Source organism: Camelus dromedarius, chromosome 15 (genome assembly GCF_036321535.1).
Source record: "Camelus dromedarius isolate mCamDro1 chromosome 15, mCamDro1.pat, whole genome shotgun sequence".
NCBI lineage: Eukaryota > Metazoa > Chordata > Mammalia > Artiodactyla > Camelidae > Camelus > Camelus dromedarius.
In genome coordinates this window covers 36,875,771-36,896,696 of record NC_087450.1, presented here as the reverse complement: position 1 = coordinate 36,896,696, position 20,926 = coordinate 36,875,771, and the positions used below count along the sequence as shown (strand labels likewise).

Sequence of the window (20,926 nt, the reverse complement as noted above, 5' to 3'; positions counted from 1 at the left end):
ATCACATGAACTTTGTTTTAAGTTGTATTTGAGCTCAACAATTACTGAATAATTATTGGTTTGGAGGTGTGTGTTTTTCTATTTATACCAACACATTCTTTTAAAAGATGAAATTTAAGTAACCTGACAGGATTAGAAATGGTGTCTGTAGGACTAGATATGCAAATTTGGAAATTTTCAGAAAATTTGGAAACTATAGAGTCAAAGAAAGTCTTCCATGAATAGGAATTATACTTTCCACAGAATTATACTTATCTGATAATACTGGTTTACACAAATATCTTTCCATTGTGTCCTTTCTCTAAGGGAGAAAAACTCGGTAGCAAGTTAAGAACATTTTATTTCAAATATTTTATTCCTAAAATTTTCTATTTAGGGGATTCCTTTTCTTTTCTTATTTCCTTTTTTTATGGTATAAACAACTGAAATTTATTTTCTCAGTTCTGGAGGCTAAAAGTCTGAAATTTAAGGTTATGGGCAGGGTTGGTTCTTTTTTTTTAATTGAAGTGTAGTTGATTTACAATGTTGTGTTTGTTTCTGGTGTACAGCAAAGTGATTCACTTACCATATATATACTTTTTCATATCCTTTTCCATTACAGTTTATTACAAAGTATTGAATTAAGTTCTCCATGCTATATAGTAGGATCCTTTTTTTAATACCCTCCCTTCTCCTATTCTTTTCTTAATCACACCATATAACAGGGTTTATATTTTAAGTGTCTTGAAAGTTCAACATTTCCGGGGATAATTAGGGTGTAAAATTAATTTTTCACTAAAGTCAGTGAATTTGTTTCAAATACCAGTTGCTTTCACTGTAGGTGATTGCAGAGACCTCTGCTCCCACTGAGCTCCCCTTCCTGGCAAATGCAGTGTCCATAAGAGATCCAGGCCATGCCAGGAGTAGGTGGGCAGAGCCTGGGCTTGTGGTCTGGTCCTCTGGCCCACAGAAGCTATTATCTTCAAACTCTTATTTGGAAGGACAGTGTTTGGCCTCAGCTCTGCTATTTGAAACTGAAGATAGGAACAAAACATTCACTTAAAGTAACGTGGAATAGTGTAGACTGTCAGGCTAAGTTTGAATCCTAGCTCTGTCACTAATTATGTGTAATAAGATTTTTTTTTCCCTTTAATCAAGTATGAAAAGATTCTCCATCCTTTGGAATGTGGGAGGTGGAAGTGGGCGAGTTAACTCCATTGTACTCAATTTGCTCATCTGTAAAATGGGGGTAATATCATTAGCTGGAGTCATGTGAAATTGCCAGTGTTCAACTGTTTTGACATATAAAGATGGTAATTTCATTTGGTTCAACCAAATTCTTACCTTACAAAGTGGTTTATGTAGAGTACCAGGTCAGTGGCTGATGAGCACCCAACAAAAGGAGGTCTTGTGTCTGCAAAAGGCCCCTTTACTAGTGACCCCAGGGCTCCCCAAAGGGTCTAGGGGGGGTCTTTGGCTACCTCATCCTCTAATGGTGTGGAATAAAGGAGCAGGCTCAGGATCAGACCACTTGATTCAAATCCACTGTCTTATTAGCTATGTGTAGCTATTGTAGATAATATACATGTAAATTTAAGGAGAACGAGTATGGGAAATGTGATTAGGTAAAGAAGAAAACTTCTTCTCTCAAAAGACATTTTTCCAGGTAAAACAAAATTTTAGAATAATTAAAATCTAGGCTATTTATCATTCAGCCACCTTAGTGATTATATAACCACCTCTCTTCCTAGAATAAATTGTCTTTATATATTTTAAAGAATTTTTATTGAGGTATAATTGACAATATCATGTAAGTCTGTTTCTGTTTTTTTAATATTCACTAGTTTGTTTTATTTTTTAGATTCTGAGTTGCCTTTAAATATTGAAATGTGTCATTTAGCTTGGGATTGGAGTGACTAAACAGCTTTAAAAACACTTTCTTCCAGGTCCTCTGGACCCCTCGGGTGCTGTCAAATGGCGTGGAGTTCTCGCGGGTCAGCCCAGATGGAGAGGAAGGTTACCCTGGAGAGTTAAAAGTCTGGGTGACATACACGCTGGATGGCGGGGAGCTCGTGGTCAACTATCGAGCACAAGCCAGTCAGGCTACACCAGTCAATCTGACCAACCATTCTTACTTCAACCTGGCAGGCCAGGTAAGTGAACTTGCTTCTGCTCACCTGCTGCAGTGTTAAGTGTCAAACTTGCCTCTTCTCTACTGCGATGTGCTTTGTGGGATAACCTGTGGGGGTGACTGGAGAGACTAACCCAGGATGGAATTACTCTGGCGATGGAGTCACCCCCATGGTGAGTAAAAGTGCCCAGCAAAGCATCTAGCTTATAGTAGGTGCTCAACAAACGGATGTTGTAGGGAAAGATAGAATGAATACATCGTGCTGCCCCACATTCTCAGACAAATAACTAGCTATGTCAAGAACTCCCTTTCATCTAACTGTAGCATGTGCTTACATTTGCTTCTCCTGTTCCACGCCTACCCCAGCCCCCCAGGATTACTTCCAATTAAGGCACTTTCCCACCCTTGGATCCTCAGAAATGTGCTTAGCCTGGCCCCTTTAGATATGCCGCCAATATTTGTATGCTCCCACCGTACAGCCCATCCTAAGAGTAGTGGAGAGACACTGACAGCCCCCCTTAGGTAATTCCTTCTAAACTACTTCATTCCCTCCTAACGGTATTTTAGCTTGTTGAGGAGGCTATTACATGAGATGGAATAGAGAGCTTGGCTAAGCTCTGTAGATTCTATCTATGACTTCCTTTTCATCTGAGGAACTCATTATTGTCCACCATACTTGAATCCCTTTGACATGATTTCCTACCACAAGATATTCATAGCCAACTAGTATTGCCTTGCATTTGTATACCTTTTTAGGAGTTTGCTGTTAATCTGCTGGGGGTTTTTTTCCCTAGGATTTTTTCAAATAGCATGAGTTAATTGGTTCTTACATAATTTCTGAGGTCCTTCCTTTGGAAATAAGAAAGATGGTTCTTCATTAGCTTGTTCCTTCTCTTCAGGAACATCCACCCTTTTTCTTGAGATCTTAAAGACAAATCAAAAAACAAAAGCAAAACAAACATGCATAGCCATAAGAGGCTCTGCAATCATTGGCATGAAGACCCCACTTTTTAAAATAACTTCAGAAAGAAACTTGGCAGAAACAGAACAAAATATTAATAGTTTTGTGTGGGTAGTAGATCGTGGTGATTTTTCACTAGTTTCCACATTTTTGTATGCTTAAGACATATTATTTTATAACCAGAGGGGTGGTCTCAAGGAATATATTCAGAATTAGAAAGAGAACTTAGGCGTGAAGTTCTACAGGGACTTAGAGTAACGGGTATTTCTAAATTTCTTTTCAGAGGTTAAATAGTTTCCAGGATCACAGACCCCACCTAGAAGGTGGTCAGAGTCAGCTCTCTTCTGTGTGCTGTCTTAGTAAGTGCAGCTCAAATCTACAGCCACTAGGTCAGGGATGAGGCTAGGTGGGGGCCATCAGCCTTTTGGAACACTTAGGTAAGGGTTGATGGGCAGTAATCCCACCTGGGTCTTCTGTATTTTCAGAACATCTCTTGCCCTACCTGGAAAAACATTATGTGTCTTAAACTGTCCTCAGGGAAATAGCTCAAAATTTGATATTTAAAACAGTCAGCTCATCTTATATATTTTCTTTTTGTTTTTTTTTTTTAATTTAATAAGCAGTATTTTTGTCCTACTCGGAGTCAAACTTTGACTCATCACATCTAAGTTTGAGTGTTGGAGGCCTGGGGGGAGGAGAGCACTGTGTTTTTCAAAGAATGGAAAAGGTATGTAGGTTGTAGGTTGGTTGGGGGTTTTCTTGACTGTTCTTTCTTATCTAATGCAAAACTGGGTGAACTTTTTTCTTTCTTTTTTTTTTTTTTTAACTGAAACTTTGCCTAAAGAGCTATGAAAGCAGACTTGGGGCAACGTGAGATAAAAAGCAATAGCTACAGTCCTGGTATGACTGGGTAGGTATGTCCTCAAGGACCCAAGTTCTCTCATCATTCCATTCTGCTTCTTCAGTATTATGGTTTTTGTCTTCAGGCTTTTCCCCTCATGGTCACAAGATGATTGCCACAGCTCTAGAAATCACCTCTTCATATAGTCACATCCAGAGACAAAAAGAAAGACCAATTCCTTTTTTTCACAGCTCTAATGTTCCATTTTTAAGAATGAATAAAACTCTTCCTGGAAGCTCCTCAGCAGGCCTTCTGTCACATTTTCTTGGCCAGAACTATGTCTTATGCCCTACTTAACTCAGTGACCAACAAAGGAATTAGACCACCATGATTGGCATAGACAAATCAAAATTTGCCCTCTGGGATCAGGGTAGGGGTCCTTTCCCTGAATGTATGGCCTAGGACAGGATAAATCAACAAGTCAGTGTTCTGCCAAGGGAAAGGGAAAGTGCTGATAATGGAATTGTGATGGCTTTTGGGCAGTTTCCAATAGTGTCTATTATATCCTGCTTGAAGGGGGTAGGAGTTGAATTAAGGCAGCAGTAATGGCAATGCACAAAAAGGTCCTTAAAGCACCATGCAAGGCACAGTGAGCTCTATAAATGGTTAATATTACAGACTGGTAGCAGCCAAACAAAGTCAACCAAAGCAAACAGAATTCAGAGATGTGCCTCAAGTTCTGTTTGTGAATCAACATTCCTTGCCAAGGAAGATAGTCTAACAGTAGTATTCTGCCAGAGTAGATCATTGCATTATTCCAGGTCAGGAGAGTCATAAAATGAAAAGCATGCTTCCTTTACTGAAGGAATGTTACTGCTGCTTAGTGACCCAACGATGACCAGTGGGTGCCTAGTCGTGTTCCTTTCCTTCTCCTCCCAGACTTTTTTTTTTTTTTTTTAACATTTTTTATTGATTTATAATCATTTTACAATGTTGTGTCAAATTCCAGTGTTCAGCACAATTTTTCAGTCATTCATGGACATATATACACTCATTGTCACATTTTTTTCTCTGTGAGTTATCATAACATTTTGTGTATATTTCCCTGTGCTATACAGTGTAATCTTGTTTATCTATTCTATAATTTTGAAATCCCAGTCTATCCCTTCCCACCCTCCACCCCCCTGGCAACCACAAGTCTGTATTCTCTGTCTATGAATCTATTTCTGTCCTATATTTATGCTTTGTTTTTGTTTGTTTGTTTGTTTTTGTTTTTGTTTTTTTAGATTCCACATATGAGCGATCTCATATGGTATTTTTCTTTCTGTTTCTGGCTTACTTCACTTAGAATGACATTCTCTAGGAGCATCCATGTTGCTGCAAATGGCATTATGTTGTTGGTTTTTATGGCTGAGTGGTATTCCATTGTATAAATATACCACATCTTCTTTATCCAGTCACCTGTTGATGGCTCCCAGGCTTCTTCCTAACATCTCAGACTCAATTTATTTGGTGTGTGATTTTCATGTTGAATCATTTTCTTCCTGCCCTAGTGCTAAAACAAAAAATAGAAAAAAGACATTCCTAAGAAGCTTTATTCATAATATTAAAAAAAAAAACTCGAAACAACACATCAACAGGAGAATGGGTAAACAAATTGTAATATACTCATACAATGGAATACTACTCAACTTTGAACTGAGCATTAAATGGATAAAGCCAAAGAAACAATCCCAAATTCTCTTCCCTCACATCTGCTCCCCTTGCTGGCAGTAGCCCTGAGGCATGAGGGGATGACAGTAGGGAGAGCCACACAGGAGAGAGACCCCCCCAACCCCAGGCTAGAACTGCTCTAGGCAGGGGTACAGGCCCCTTCCATTTTGAACCTGCTTTCCCAGGTCAGATCAGGGACCAAACAAGTGGCTAAGACAGTGTGAGCAGAGAGGCCTGTGCCCCAGCCTTGTCTCCCACCCCCTCCTACCCCTGCCCAGCTGGGACAATACAAGAGACTCACAGCTCTTCAGAAACAGAGGCGCCTGGTAGTGTAGATCAGCCAGATTTCTGTCATGTGTAGACGTCGATTCTTATGGTGTCTAACATCTTGGCCTTTCTCCTCAGGGTGACTCCATTTGATTTTGTGAAGCTGAGTCTTTCTAACCGTAGAATTTGTTTTAAGTTAACCGAGAATGCTCTGCCTCTCTCTGTGTACTTCCTTCTCAGGAACCCACAGAGCCTTCAGTTTAGCCTAGTTCAGAGTTTCTCAGCCTCGGCACTATTGACATTGTGGGCCAGGCGGTTACTTGCTGCAGAGGTCAGGAGGCTGTCCTGGGCATGGTAGTGTGTTTAGTAGAATCCCTGGCCTCTCCCCACAACTGTTTCCTCAGCAGCATTCCCACCCCCAGTCATGACAAGCAAAAATGTCTCGAGATGCCGTCAAATTTGCCCAGTGGGGCAGAATCATCCCCAGTTGAGAACTACTGATTTACCTTGTTTTTGAGCATTCACTCAGTAAAAGCCCTCACCTGATTCCCTTTTCACATCTCCTGCTGGGAATCTTTAAAATACTCCTATTAAAATATGGTCCTTCTTATTAGAAACATTTGCACATGTGTATTTTCCAGTTTGCAAGCAGCATAGCACATCTTTACTGAGCTGTTCCCTGCAAGAACCCTGGGAAAAATGGGGACATCATCAGCTCGGTTTTACGCAGAAGAAAAAGAGATTCTAGGAGGTTCAGTGACTTTGCTGGGGCCAGTCATTGGGGTCTGGGACCAAGCCTTTCTGACCACTGACCAGTGCTTCGTGTACCACCAGCCTCTGACTCCCCCAGCAGGGCAGGCTGCATCTTTATGGAGGAGATGGGACCCCAGTTCTGACTCCCAGGCTTCTGCCGTGTGGCAGGGAGTGGGTCCACTGGGTGGGAACTAGGCCAGAGAAGGGGTGACATGGCCCACCCTTAGCAAGCCTGGTGGCCGTGCTCTAGCGGTCCAGCTCCTGTGTGTTACAGGTCCCCGACCCTTGCTCTTCTGTTTGCCTGGCTTGTGAAGAGAGTAGAAGAAACCCCTCTGCTAATAAGCCCAAATCCAAAAGGCTTTCAAACCACTGTTGTCTCTCTGACGTTTCACCTTCATAATTGCGTTCAGAAAAGAAAATGAATGCTGGGGTCACACTTGAAAGCTTTTTTTAAATGTATCACTGCTATTTTGAGACCCTATCTACCTAAAGTAAATTAACATACTAATCATTTTCATAGGTCAAATGGAATTTCTAAAGGTTTTGTCAATGTTTGAAAATGTTTCTGCAAAAGAAGTTATAAAACAAATATATAAAGTAAGGCTTAGCATTAAATCTTCTTTTCCTTCTCTTCTTTTTCCCTCTCAGGGTTCCCCAAATATATATGACCATGAAGTCACTATAGAAGCTGATGCTTTTTTGCCTGTGGATGAAACCCTGATTCCTACAGGTTGGTGAATTTAAACTTTATGTGGGAATGCAGAGCTATGGTGCAATGTGAGAGACATTAAAACTTCATTTCCCTAAATATACTTCCCCTGTTGGCCTGACAGTGCCTGTGATTACCATGATTAGTCGTTTATTTTGGTTAAGGCTGGGTGACCATGTAATTAAACACCCAAACCAGGACACTTTTGAGAGGGAAAGGGGATGCTGTTAATAATTAAGCCAGGGCAACAGGCATAAACTGAAATAGTGCCAAACACTGGGTCAGATGGTCATCCTAGCTGAGCCTGAGAGTCCAGAAGTTACCCATTAAAATCTAAATCTGTTACTCCTTAGCACCTTGGCAGAGATACATTTACCTAAGCATTACCTGACAATTGCAAAACCCTGATAGAACATGACGTGGTATTTGACAAGTGAAAGGGTGGAATGGGTTGTACCCTGAAGAGGTCAAATGCAAATAGATCACCTCTGAGGCACAGTTAGGGGGACGGGGTGGAAGGGGGAGTCCAGTGTATCAAAAAGCGAGGTGAGGTATTGTCAGTCAGGCATCATGGGTGTGTATATGTGTGTGTCCTGGGTTAACTGGACCGAGATCATCCTAGTTATCACTTGAGATCAAAAGCACCTTGGTTCAAATAGGCAGATCTATAGAGATAGAGAGTAAGTTAGTGGGTTGCCCGGGGCTGGGGATAGAGGAGAGTGGGGAATCACAATGGGTACGAGATTTCTTTTGGGGTGATGAAAAGATTCTGGAATTAGATAATGGTGATGGTTGCATACCACTTGTAAATATACTAAACACTGCTGAACTGTACACTTTAAAAGGGTATGTGAATTATATCTCAATTTTTAAAAACAAGAAAGAACCTTGGTTCATGTGTTATCTCCAGGGTTCAGTGGTGTAGTTTTGTACTGGATTGCAGGTGCACCCCCATCTGTCTTCAGGGGACAGATGGCTGAATACAAGGTGATTGGCAGGGCTGCTGTTATTTGTGGCAGTTGACAGAAATTAACTTGAAGTAATTACTCCCAAAGGTGCATATTCTTATTGAGGTTTTGTTAAGATCAGAGATCAGCTGAATACAGAGGCATAGTCAAAGAAAACTAAAGTAAACCAAAGTAGAGGATGATGGAAAGGAGAAGCAGAAACCTAGAAAGACACAAATACTTCCTGCGTCAGCTCCCCTTCTCCTGGAGGAAGGGCCGCCCTTGTGCTGCCTGGCTGATCAAGGTCTCCTGCCTGTGTCTGACAGCAACTTGACTTCTCAGATGTGTTACCTCATAGCTCCTTGGTCAGATGTCTTATGTCCTGTGTTCTGGTCTCTCAGGGCTCTGTTTAGGGCTCCGGCTATCGCAGCTACTTGTGAAAGGCCAGGAAGGCCTGTGCCTTCTGTTCCCACCCCATGTGAGGGCGCTACTACTTCAGTTGTCTCTGCTCCAGTAAAGAGCTTAGCATGATAGCAATGTGAGCAATTAGAAGCCAAGGGCACCATCTTGGTTAATTACTTGATTTACATCACCAGTAATAAGACATACTGACATTATGTCCCCCTCATGTGATGCACTGAAAAAGCACATCATTTGTGTGGTATTCTGTCAAAAATGTATAACCTCAATGCATTCAGAAGAAAATATTACATGAACCGAATTGAGGGACAGTCTACAAAGTAAGTGAGCAGTACTCTTCAGTGGTATCAAGATCATAAAAGACAAAGAAAGATTAAAGAGCGGGTCACAGAGGAAACTAAGGAGATAACAATAACTAAATGCAACATGGGATCCTAGATTGAATCATGAGGCAGAAAAGGGGCATTAGTGGGAATGCTGGTGAAACCCTAATGAAGTGTGTACTTTAGTTAATAACATTATAGTATTAAATTTCTTAGTTGTGATCATTGTACCATGGTCATGTAAGATGTTAACATTAGAGGAAAGTGGGTGAAGGGTACACAGAGATATATTATTTCTGCAACATTTCTGTAAGTCTAAAATTATTTCAAATTTTCACAATGGAAAAAAAAAGGCTCAGAGCTCCAAGTAAGATATTACTTAAGTTTATTGGGCATCTGCCTTATTTTAGGTAAGGGCTTCTGTTTTGTTTTATTTTGGCATCTTTAAAACAATGGGGTTGTGTATATGGCTGCTAGTTCAGAATTTTTAAGAGGAAAAAGAATGTGAGCCTGCATACTGAACAGCAACTTCAGTTAATGGCCGGAATTAGAAACTCCTATAAACAAGGCAACTGTGAAACTAATTAGAATAATAATGAGAAATCAAGATAAATGGATTAAAACATTTTAACTTCACAGTGTTGAATGTTCTCTTGGCTCCCAGGCTGGGTTTAACCGCTTTTATCTGCCTTGGTAACGTGTTATCCTGTGATTATGATATTGATGAGGCTTAATAGACAGGTGAGAGTCAGCTGGCCCATCTTGTCCTAGGTGCAGAAGTATTGTATTAGGACTATATGTTGTGAACTGCAAGGGAAAAATAGTGGTGGCTACTGTTTTGTAACTGATAAGGGGGAAAAGCAACTAAGTAGCCTATAAGTGGAAGTGATGAAATAAGGGCCCATTTATTTGGGTATATTTATAAACTCTTATGCTGCCCTGTTGAGTTTTGATCAGATGAAAATCACAAAAATGCATAATTCATGTCGGGTAAAGATTATTTGTCATAATTGTAAGAGATAATTGTGGCAAAGCACAGTAGAGCTTAACAGTCTAGTGGACTGTGTAAAACTCAGGTTCATCTCAGTTCTGCACTGGTAAGTGGCTTTAGGATCAAATTCCATACTCTGTACTAACACTGAACACCTGAGAAGCTGAGTGGGCTGTAAGAAGTCTAGACTCTCAGGGAAACAAGAGCCCTGGTTCTAGTCTTCCTTTTGCTGTTAACTAACCTTCAGTGTATGTATAATCCTTTAACATTTAATCTCTAATAGACTCTCATTTTCTTTTCTGCCAATAAGAAGGAAGTTGAGCTCAATTAGAATTCATAAATTTTCATAAATCAGCCCCATATATTTTATTTAAAAAACAGTTTGGGAAACTTATCTGGGGTTGCCCAACTTTTCATTTTGCCAAGTTAGAAAGCTACTACAAATACAGGGCTATTAAAACGAATTGGGAATGTATGTACATTATATTTCAATTAAAATTTTTAACCATTGGGGTAATAATGAAGAACAGAGATAAATAGACTACATTTTTTTTAAAAACCCAAACTACCTTCATAGTCACCATTTTTCATAAAAGAAAGAATATTTTAATAGCACAAAAGTGGGGAAAATTTAATCTCAGAATAAAAACAACCGTTTAAATTGAATTCATCTTTTTAAAGAAGTGTGACAGCTGCTTATTCAAATATATCTCAGTTTTCTGTGGACCAGTGAAAATTTTATCACGGACTCATGATTGAGAACTAGTCATTGGTCTGTAAGGTCACTTGTAGCTGTTATATTCTGTGATTCTACAAGTATCTTAGTATAACATCTTACTGCTATTTCCACCACACTTCAAATTCATTAGAACTCTATCACAAGAGTAAATAAGTAGCAACAACTTCAAAGTTAAAGAAAAAGTCATAATTCTCTTTTACATGTCCATTCATTAGCCAGTCCCACACATGTTATATCTGATTGACCAATGACCCTTAAACTGAAATTATCTGGGGGCTCCTCGATAGAGGAGATGGGCATTAAATAAAACCTAGAAGGGCAAGTAGAATTTTGCCAGGCAGTGAGGAGGAGAAAGCTGTTTTGGACAGAGATGAACAAGAATGGGCAGGACTGTCCCCCAGGGAAGTGCTGGGCTTCTGAAGCATTCGGGGCATGCTTTCGGTGGCAGAAAAATGGACAGGCCTGTAGAGATTGGCAGGGGCCATGTCAAATCTGCACCAGGCTCGGCTGTGACTATAGTCCCTGATGGGACTTGGAGTTCAAGGCCAAGCCACACAGGCAGACTCACGGTGTACCAAATATTCAGCCAGAACTGTACTAGACTGAACCCCAAGGACACTTGCCTGAGATGTGCTGCCAGAAATCTGTTAGACTAGCCACACTCTGTTAAGAGTTCTGGGAATTGATACGCAGTATCTAGAGATTGTGGTTGTGCTGAATTAAGAAAAAGGAAGAAACTTTTTCTCTGTGAGATAAGGTGATGGTTTACGATAATATAGCTGGTATTTCAGAGATGACTTTATAAATAAAGAATCCACACCACAACCCTATAAGGGTTCTGTTCCTTTTCTTATTTAATGAATGTGGAAACTGTAGCACAAGGAGTTTAAGTAACTTACTAAGGACCACTCAGTTAAGGAGCAGTGGAAAGCTGGGATTCAAACCTAGGTAGTCTGGTACTGAAACTCAGTCTCTTAACTAGACCTGTACTCTGCAGACCTTACAGTGTGGTTAGATGTCATAAAGGTTCTGGAGTGGAGGGGGAAAGGAAGAAAGGAGAGAGGGAAAAAAGGAAAAGTAAATGAAACTCTGGACTATATCGATATCCAAGATCACCATATAGCCAAGAAGCAGGAAGTAAGCCAGAAAATAAGTAAAGCTTTCGACAATTGTCAGTTCCCGTTTTTTGGGTTTGTTTTTTTTTTGCCACCTTTTATATAGGTGGCCTCACAATTTCTTACCCTGTTTTCCTTCCTGTGTCTTCTCCTCAATTACATTTCTGCTTTTCTGCAAAGAAAACAGAAAAACAAGTTTGTTCAAATTACATTAAAAAAGAGGAAAACAGAAAGGCCACGCCTCCACATTTTGTGGCTGTTATACTTACAGTTGTTTTTCACCTCCTTGTTTGCCCTTCCTGAAATCTGTAACCTGAGCTCTTCTTAAGGGAAATGCTGATGTAGATCTAAACTTTGGGGGTGTTTTTTTTTTTACCTTGGTTACAGATACCCGGTAAATAATTTTTCAGGTGATGGGAAAACCCATTGTGTGAGAAAGTAGCACCTGTGATACTGTAGCCGAGGTACCTGATAAAAAGGGACCTTCCCCCGGCGTGTGTCTGGGGGAGAGGTGAAGTCCTGTCCTCCATCTTGTTTATCGCAGGCTTACTGATTAGGCGTTATTGCATAGAGAGGAAAGGGATACCCTGACGTAGAGTTTCCGGGAGCCAAAGCAAGCACAGTGTGATGAGATCTCCTCCTCCTAATTTATAGCCCCATTTAGACCTCTACCCCAGGCAGGGCCCACGGACCTCCAGCAGCCTTGCACACCTGTTTCGTTCCTCCTCCTCCTCCCCCCCTCCCCTTTTTTGAGGTGGGGAGATAATTAGGTTTATTCATTTACTTTTAGAGGAGGTACTGGAGACTGAATCCAGGACCTCCTGCATGCTAAGCATGCACTCTACACTTGAGCTATATCCTCCCCCTCACCTTTCTTCTTGTTGGCAATTTTTGGGGGGCATATAACATGTCTTCAGCCCTTTCTGTCAATAAAGCATAGAACACAACAGCCTCTGCTATGTGGCTTCTACATTCTTCCCCTTTCTCTGCTCTGGTAAAAGGCTGTCCTTTTCCAAAAGCCCAGTGGAAGTGCCTCAGCAAGGGTGAGGGTATCAACAGCCTTCAGAGGGGCCCATACCAATAATCTAAAGTCACCCTCATTTTCCCCCTTGGAAATTTCTGCCATCTTGTCAGTCCTCGAAGCTTCCTAACGCAAGCAAGCAATATCCCTTGTGTGTTGTTAGGCTGGAAGACTCCAGCATCTTTGCTTTTCTTCTGGGGAAAAAAAAAGAAAAAAGAAAGAAAAACAAATATTCTGAGTAAAAGAACAGAATCCATCACTTAGCTTCTGAAGCTATTGCCCTGGATGAAATTCCAGGCACTTTGGAGTCGGCAGTGGTGTTTTGAGAACCTGGTCCGTGCTCCCGGGTGCCTCTCTCCTGCACCAATAGAAGATCACTGCAAGGCTGAGAGCTCATTTCACCTGTAGACCAGGAGCAAAATAGCAGCTAAGTGTCAAGGCTGGGTGTGCATGTCAGCAGTTAGTGTAGCTTTGCTTCTTCTGAGCAGTTGTTTTTCTCTACTTTAAAAATTTGTTTGTTTGTTTTCTGCAGCCCATATAGCACTTGCTACTACTTAGGATGGGGCGTCTTCAGGTCATCTTGAGTATGTTTTTATGCTGTTGTCAGGGCTGTCCTGTAGCTTCCCAGAGGTAGAACTCCTGGAAGAAGCCGTTTACCAGGAAGCACAGGTATATAGTGGGTGTCCACAGAGAGAGAACACTCCAGTGCCAGCCCTCTGTGCTTACATGTCGGACATTTAGCTTCGAGACCTGAGTTTAGCGTCCTGCCCTGTGGAAACAAGGGGAAACTGATCCCTGGTGCCCTGCTCAGGTGTTAAGCCAGCTGAATGTGAGCAGGTGAGAAAATTCAATCCTTCTGTTTCTCTAAGGATTAATTCATCCCCAAGGTGGTAAATATTACATTTCATCCTTTTGCCTTACAGAACTGTGAGACTTGAGGTGATCTGGGCCACCTGCCCAGACAGACTTCATGATGCATACAACAGAGTGCAGAATTAAGCATGTCTTCAGGCATTCACAGCACATAGCTTTTTTTTTTCCTTTTAATTTTGCTGTTCTTTAGTTGTAGTAGTAGATAAGGAATTAAGAAAGTAAACATGAATGCTTTGATTAGGTCTTAAAGTAACATTAGTGAAATCCCATCTTACTCTCTTCCTTAAGAAGAGATACCTTTTATTTTCATAAAAATTTACCCAATCCACTCTGTCCCCCAGCCCATCTGTGTTCACTTGCTGTTCTTGCTGCTCTCTGTTTTTGAAAGTTCCTTCTAAAATTACATGAAAGCAACCCCATTTTGACAAAATTAGAATTCTGGTAGGGAAGGCTTACCACGAGGCTGTGGAGAGAAGCTCAGCAAGACATTTGTATTTTATTTCAACCTCTGAGTTCAACCTACAATTCAGTTGATTTTATAATTACTTCCCTAGGGCAGGTCTAAGTCTGTGACCTAGAGAAATAACAAATTCCAAAGTAGTCTCCTGGTTCAAAGACAGTGCAAATGAAGACTGTTTTGATCTACATGTTTTAATCTTTGTGGAGCTTCTTACAGAAAACTCCTTTAGACTTTATATAATTCTAAAATAGTGGACATAATATTAGTTTCAGCCCTCCATCAGTATGCTTCCTCTTTCCTTTTCGTCCCACCTCCTCACCCCACCGAATATCATCAGGTCCTGCTGATTTTTTTTTTTTCACTAAAACTTAATTTATTTTAGAGGAGTTTTAGGTTCACCACAAAATGGAGCAGAAGGTACAGAGATTTACCATATACCCCCCAGTCCCACACATGCACAGCCTACCCCTTATCAACATCCCCCACCACGGTGGTGCGTTTGTTACAATTGATGAATCTGCATTGACATTGCCATTATCACTCAAAGTTCATAATGTACATTAGGGTTCACTCTTGGTATGGTATATTCTGTGGGTTTGGACAAATGTATGACATGTATCCATCATTATGGTATCATACAGAGTATTCCCTGAAAATCCTCTAGACATAATATTAGTTTCAACCATCCATCAATGTGCTTCCTTTTTCCTTTTTAATCTCCCCACTCCCCACTCCTGTATTGTTAGTCATCAAGTCTTGCTGACTTTTAGCTCCTAAGTATTTCTCCAATCTGTCTCCTCGGTAGATATTATTGTGTATATGGCTCCATCTCCATTGTCACTGTCCTAGAGTAGGCTGTCTTTTCTTGTTTAGATCACTGCCTGGCTTATATTATGAGATTCATAAACTGGGATCAGTAAATGAACAAATGAATCTGGACAACAGCTCTCTAGCTGGGGAAAGAAAATCTCTTTAGATCTATCCTCCCATCTGGTTACTAAAGGCATCTTTCTAAAATGCAAATCTTATTTTGATACTCTCCAGTTTAAATTAAAAAAAAAAAACTTTTAGATGGCTCCCTGGCTAGACACCAGCTGCCTCCCAGACCCCCCCCCAGCATGCCTTACTCATTACCCCACCCTATTACAGTGCCCTCCTCCCACCCACAGGGACGACCCAGTACCCCTTCCTTGCTGCATAAACCCCTACTGTCTTCAAGGCTCATACTTTCTCCTTAGAAATCTTTCCCCCACTTTCTGGAAACAATGGATTCTTCGTTGCTCTGGGATTTTCATAATAACAAGCTGTTTAGAGCATCTGTGTTCCTTATCTTCCTCTCCATTACAGATCCAAAGTAGGGAGCTAAAGGGGAACTTCAGGATTGCTCTCTTTGGCTTGAAGCTAGAAAACCAATCTATGCTAAACAGAAAAATGAAACCCAGTAGTAGCCAATCTGCACGTGCTATGAACAGCTACTCCTTCTTTTCCCCTACCTCTTATCAGTCTCTCTCCATTCTTCTCTCCTTACATTTGTTCTAAACGTGGTGTATTAAAGCAATACTGTGTGATAACTGGAATTCAGCAAAACTGGATACAGGTCTCACTTCTCCTGCTCATCAGTCATGCGCTCAGGTCAGCCATGAAAACCCTCTGGGCCTTCTAACCTACTGTAAAATCTTGTTAGATGACAGTTGTATTAACTGAACTCCGAGGTCCTGTCAGTTTCTAACTGTGATTCAAAGACCACACAGAACCTCTACCCCAGATATTCTTAACCAGGGTCCATACTTGTATGTCTGGAAAGATGATAAAAGAACTCCAAGGGATTCATGAGCATTTCACACTGTGCGAGTTGGTCACATCACCTTGGTCCACAGAGGGGTCTTCTGGTCTTTTTTTTTCTCTCTCAAGGTAACGATAGTTTATAGTTACCCTGTTATGTATTATTCATAAAGATAGTCATCATTTTTGAGACTAGCAATGGTATATTTTCCTCTTTGTAATATTTAGGGTGGTTTAAAATTTTTTCTTTTCTTTTTTTTTTGGCTAATTCATCACCATTAAATTCCCCGAAGGGAGCTAGAAGGCTAGCTAGAAGAGAAAGATGACACACCAAGAAGAGTAACTTCCCCAAGGTCTTACTTGGAGGAGCTACAGCAGCCAAGACTCTAGGTTGGACGGCCAGCTTTTGTTTTTGCTTAATCAGATGAATGGAAATGTCTTCCAATACTCACTAGCCCTTGTATAGTCAGGATTCCATGGCCATCAGTCCATGGAGTATGGGAGCAAGCAGGCATGCTGGGGCCACACTGTAAGTAGAAGCTCAGAGCATGGTGTTCTGGCTGTTACCCTCAGCTGTGCAGTTCTGGAGACAAGCCCTTCCAGGTCCGAGTCTGTCCCTCAAGTTTCTTTTCCCATTTTCCATCACTAGCTGATATCAAGTACCTACTATGTGCCAGGTACACTGCAGCCCTGGGAAGCAATGCTGAGCAAAATAGATATGCCCAGGCTGCCTGGAGAACACACAGCCATGTTCATAGCACAGGTCCCGCTCTCAGAGAAACCAGGCTACAGTTAAGTAAGTGCTTGAATAATACTAAAAAAGTAAAACTGGTGATATTGGATCTTATAGACTGTTGTTTACTCTAGAGCTATTTGTTCTATGGTAGGTCCCTCCTAGACAGTGTTCAAGGAAGTTCAATACCGAAACTCCAAAAAACTCTCTTGATAGCAATCATACCCTCCAGGGGGATGCATTACTGAATTTATCTCTATAAAATTGGTCCCAAGAATAGCTTTTGATGAGGCTCCAGAATAACTCCCAAAGCTACTCATGTTCCCTGCTAGAAAACATCACTGCTATGAGATTGGCAAACATGAGCTAGCATGGTGGAAATTTGGCAGGAAGAAAGCTCAGAAATTAGCATTTGGCTAGGCATCATGTAATTCCTATGAAAGTGTCAGACTAACATCAAGTAAATTTGTCAGAAGGAAAGTTACTTGCTAGAACTCTGACTGCTGCCCTTGGAGAGCTGATGGTTCAACACCATCCCTCCCTCGCCCCAGGTCTGGATGGGGGCTGGCTTTAGTTCATATCTCGTGCACAGCAATCCTTAGAGGGCACCCTATTCTGAAGAGGCTGAGAAGTAACTGTGGGCTTTGCACTGTGGGCCTAAGCCTCAAGCAAAGTTCCCAGAGCAGACCTGCATTCAATTCAGCTAACATTTGTGGAATGTCTACTGATTGCTACATGCTGCCTGGGGCACTGGCCATAGAAAAATGATTCGACAGGGAGTAGAGAATCTAATGTAGTCAGGGCAGTGGTGGAGCTAATGCCCATGGGACTAAGGGAGCATAGAGGCAAGGGCAGGAAGAGGCTTTCTTGAGATCACCGTGAGCTTCAAGAAGCTTCTTAGTGTCTGTAAGGATCTAGCAAAAAGGAGAGTAAGAGCACCAAAACACAGAATGTAGGGCTGGGCTGTTAAGCCAAAAGCTACAGACAGTTGGGCACAGTGGAGGCTAGGGTGGGCAAAAGAGGTGCAGCACCTAGGGTGCAAAATTTAAGGCAGGACTCATGTTCAGGGTTGTGCAAATGCAGGATCAGATCCTCAGGGTGAGTGTCTCCTCAAATTTTGCACCCTAGGTCCTCGCTTTACCCTGGTCCCAGCCTTGTAGCTGAGTGTAGTCATCATGGGCTAAGCAGCCGGGATTTTACCTTCAAATCGTGGAAGGCTTTGAAGCATTTTAAGCCAGGAGATTGACCTAGCAAGACTGGCATTTTACAAATACCACCAAGCAACTGTTGGGGGTGGGGCTTGACTGGAGACAGACTGATGATGAATCTATTTTAGTAGTCCAAGCAAGAATAGAGGACCTAAGCGAGAGGTCAGATGGAAGAAATGTGGTCTTATAATATTTAAGAGGTAAAAATCAGGAGGCCTGACCTGAATGTAGTAGATGAGGAAGCAGGAAGGCTTTAGGATGACTCTTAGGTTTCCAGGGCAGCTCCTGGGCAGGAGAAATGGAGATATTAAGTAGAGCGAATGAAGGAGGTGGAGCTAGCATAGGGGTGAGGTGAAGGACGGGTCATCTGGGAAAACTATGGATCTGGTCTCAGGGATATTTGAGGGTCAGTTGGGGCATCCAGGTGGGGATGTCCAGCAAGCAGTTGGATGGATGGGTACGATGTTAGGAGAGAAGTGAGAGCAGGAGTATCAATCAGCATGTGCTTTGTAGTTTAAGCTATGTGGATTTCCCAGGGAGGAACTGTAGACTGAGAAGAGCAGTGATCTGAGGGCTAAACGTAGGGGAACCAGAGGTAACTATCATTCATATTTAAGGTGCAAGAAGGGCTCACACTAAAGGTGTGGAGGAAGATGGTTAGAGGAAGAAGGAGGAGAAAAGATGTCCAGAAATCTTAGAGTGACCAACAGCATCAGTATTGCAGAGAGGTCCAGCTGGGGAGACCTGGGAAGGGCGCCTGCGCTGTAATGGCTCTCACTGCTGACCCATTTCACAGAGGGTTAGGATAGAAGCCAGACTGTGACAGTTGGAGGAGTAACTGGAAGTGAGGTGAGAGAGTCAGGGAGTGTAGTGGTCCTCAGGTAAGGCAGCTTTTGAATATGGAACCCTGGGCCCACCCTAGAGATTCCCATTCATTGCTCTAGCATGGGGTAGGGAACCTGAACGTGTAAAAGCTACTTAAGTGAGCTAAGGAAGCCACTGGTGTTGAATCTGCTTTCAAAAAGCTCTGAAAGGAAGAAGAGGACACCTCCGTGAGTGGAGACACAGAGCCAAGGAAGAGTTTTTTTAGTGGGAGTGGAGCTGACTGAAGACAGGTAAAACGCTTGTCAAAAGGTGCTGAGAATCCAGGGGAGGACTGAGACTGTGAATCTGTGGTGGCCTCAGTGGATGCTTCTGGGGGTTTTCTCCAGTTTCTCTCAGCAGTACGGAGTCAGGAGCAGAGAAGGTGGATTGTAGGATGATCCCTGGATCATCTGGAAGGAGGGGCAAGAGGAGAGGTTAGGGTCTAAGGCAGGTCAGTAAGGGTATTACTTACCAAGTGGCTCAGGTCATAGACAGTGGGCCCAGGCAGGTAACAAAGAATGTGAGGGACCTGATGGACACCATGGCGGGAGGCCCTGGAAGCCCAGGGGAACATGGCGGTACTCAGGAGGAGAGCAGGTCGAGTGGGAATGCCCTGCAAGAAGGCCAGGAGGCTGCAGACAGTGGGGAAACCTTCCACTGGCGGCAAATTCCCAGACATCTTGATAGGAGTCTAGGATGGAAAAATTCTCTGTATGAAAATGCCTCAACAGGCCCAACTGTGAAGTATAAAATTGCCTTCTCACCTGAAAACATCACGTAACGGTGTTTAGCAATTTATGCTTCAGATGGCATGTAATATCCAGAAGCAGTGCCCTCCCCCACTGCAAGTCAAAATAAAATCAAAAAGTGCTCAGTGGAAAGAAACAACAACAACAACAGTAGAATAAATCTGCAAACTCAAAGTATCGGCAAAGGAAAGGGAAAAAACTGCAGCAGAGACAAGCTTTCAGGTTGTGTGATCTATGAAAATTTATAGAAATGTTACCTTAAAAAAGAAATCCTAAAGTGCTTAACTTGGCAATCACTGGAATGAAGTCAAAATTCCCACCCTGGGTGTTAACTTCTAATTATCATTCTCTTTATGCTGTTTCCTAAAATAATAACAGGCATTGTAGAGGTGATTAACCAAGATGGCTTAATTAGGTGTCAGATGACTACCTGTGCCCACGAGCCCCATTACTGCTGGCTTCCTTGTGCAGATTTGACTGACTGTTCTGAACCTGACTAAAGAAACAGACATAATTGGAGCATCTGGGGTGGAAGCACAGCTGGGCTGTCGCCATGGAGATCAGATTCCAGCACCATGGCGCTCTTCCTATTGCCCCAGCATCCTCCCACCCTTTTCCTTTACTGAGATGAATGCACAGCCCATGTGAGCCTAGGTCTCCCTTAGATGGTCTCCACATCAGTACCTTTCACCTTTAATGTGCACACAGATCACTTGGGAGACTTGTTACTACGCAGATTCTGACTCAGTTGGTGTGAGGTGGAGCCCTTGGGTCCACGGTTCTAACAAGCCCCAGGTGGTGCCTGTGCCCATGGTCCTGTCTGCTCCCCGCTCCAACATTTCACACTCCTGACTCTGGGTCTCTCTTATCAAAAGCCATTCCTTATAGGTCATTCTGTAAAGAGCTGCTCTCAGTCAGTGACCTCCCCAGGTAAGATAAGCTGAAAAATTGATTTTAAAAAGAGAGGAAAGAACCAACCAGATACCACAAGTGTGTCCCTGAAGGGAACAACCTGCTTCATTGTGTTTATTCTGTGGGCCATTGGACATCCAGCCCTGGAATGTTACAGTTGGAAAGAACCTTCTCCAACCACCATCTTCCTATTGAGTATTTGAACATCAGAACCATGGGCTTCGCCCGCCTTGGTACAGGGTGCTCACTGCCCATCCTGGGTCAGCACATCAGAAAGGCCTTCCTGATACTGAGCTGAAATCTGTCTAGCTAGAACTGACACCCTTGGCTTAGTACTGGGCCTTGGGTTCCTACAGAGCAGGCTTCTGGCCTTAGAAGACAGCTGTCATGTCACACCCCCCCCACCTCCCAGTCATTTCTTCTTGAGGCAGAACA

The 20,926-nt window shown here is 42.3% G+C and overlaps 1 protein-coding gene and 1 long non-coding RNA gene across 4 annotated transcripts in view; one reads left to right on the top strand and one right to left on the bottom strand.

Moving 5' to 3' along the window:
• The window catches only part of GALM (galactose mutarotase), a 95,199-nt gene that overhangs the window by 58,148 nt on the left and 16,125 nt on the right, over positions 1–20,926 (top strand). For both annotated transcript variants that reach the window (XM_010997256.3, XM_064494572.1), the window contains exons 6-7: positions 1,926–2,132; positions 7,294–7,375. In XM_010997256.3, coding sequence (XP_010995558.2) covers positions 1,926–2,132; positions 7,294–7,375 — 289 coding nt within the window. The remainder of the gene's footprint in view (positions 1–1,925; positions 2,133–7,293; positions 7,376–20,926) is intronic.
• On the bottom strand, positions 4,969–19,804 carry LOC135323075 (uncharacterized). Of its 2 annotated transcripts, XR_010384221.1 has the most exons (4): positions 18,188–19,804; positions 12,016–12,061; positions 5,927–6,582; positions 4,969–5,467 (listed from the first exon to the last, which is right to left on the bottom strand). It is a non-coding gene; the product is annotated as an uncharacterized LOC135323075 (long non-coding RNA). The 2 variants fall into 2 exon arrangements; XR_010384220.1 differs by lacking the exon at positions 18,188–19,804 and having other exon boundaries at positions 4,970–5,467; positions 12,016–13,430.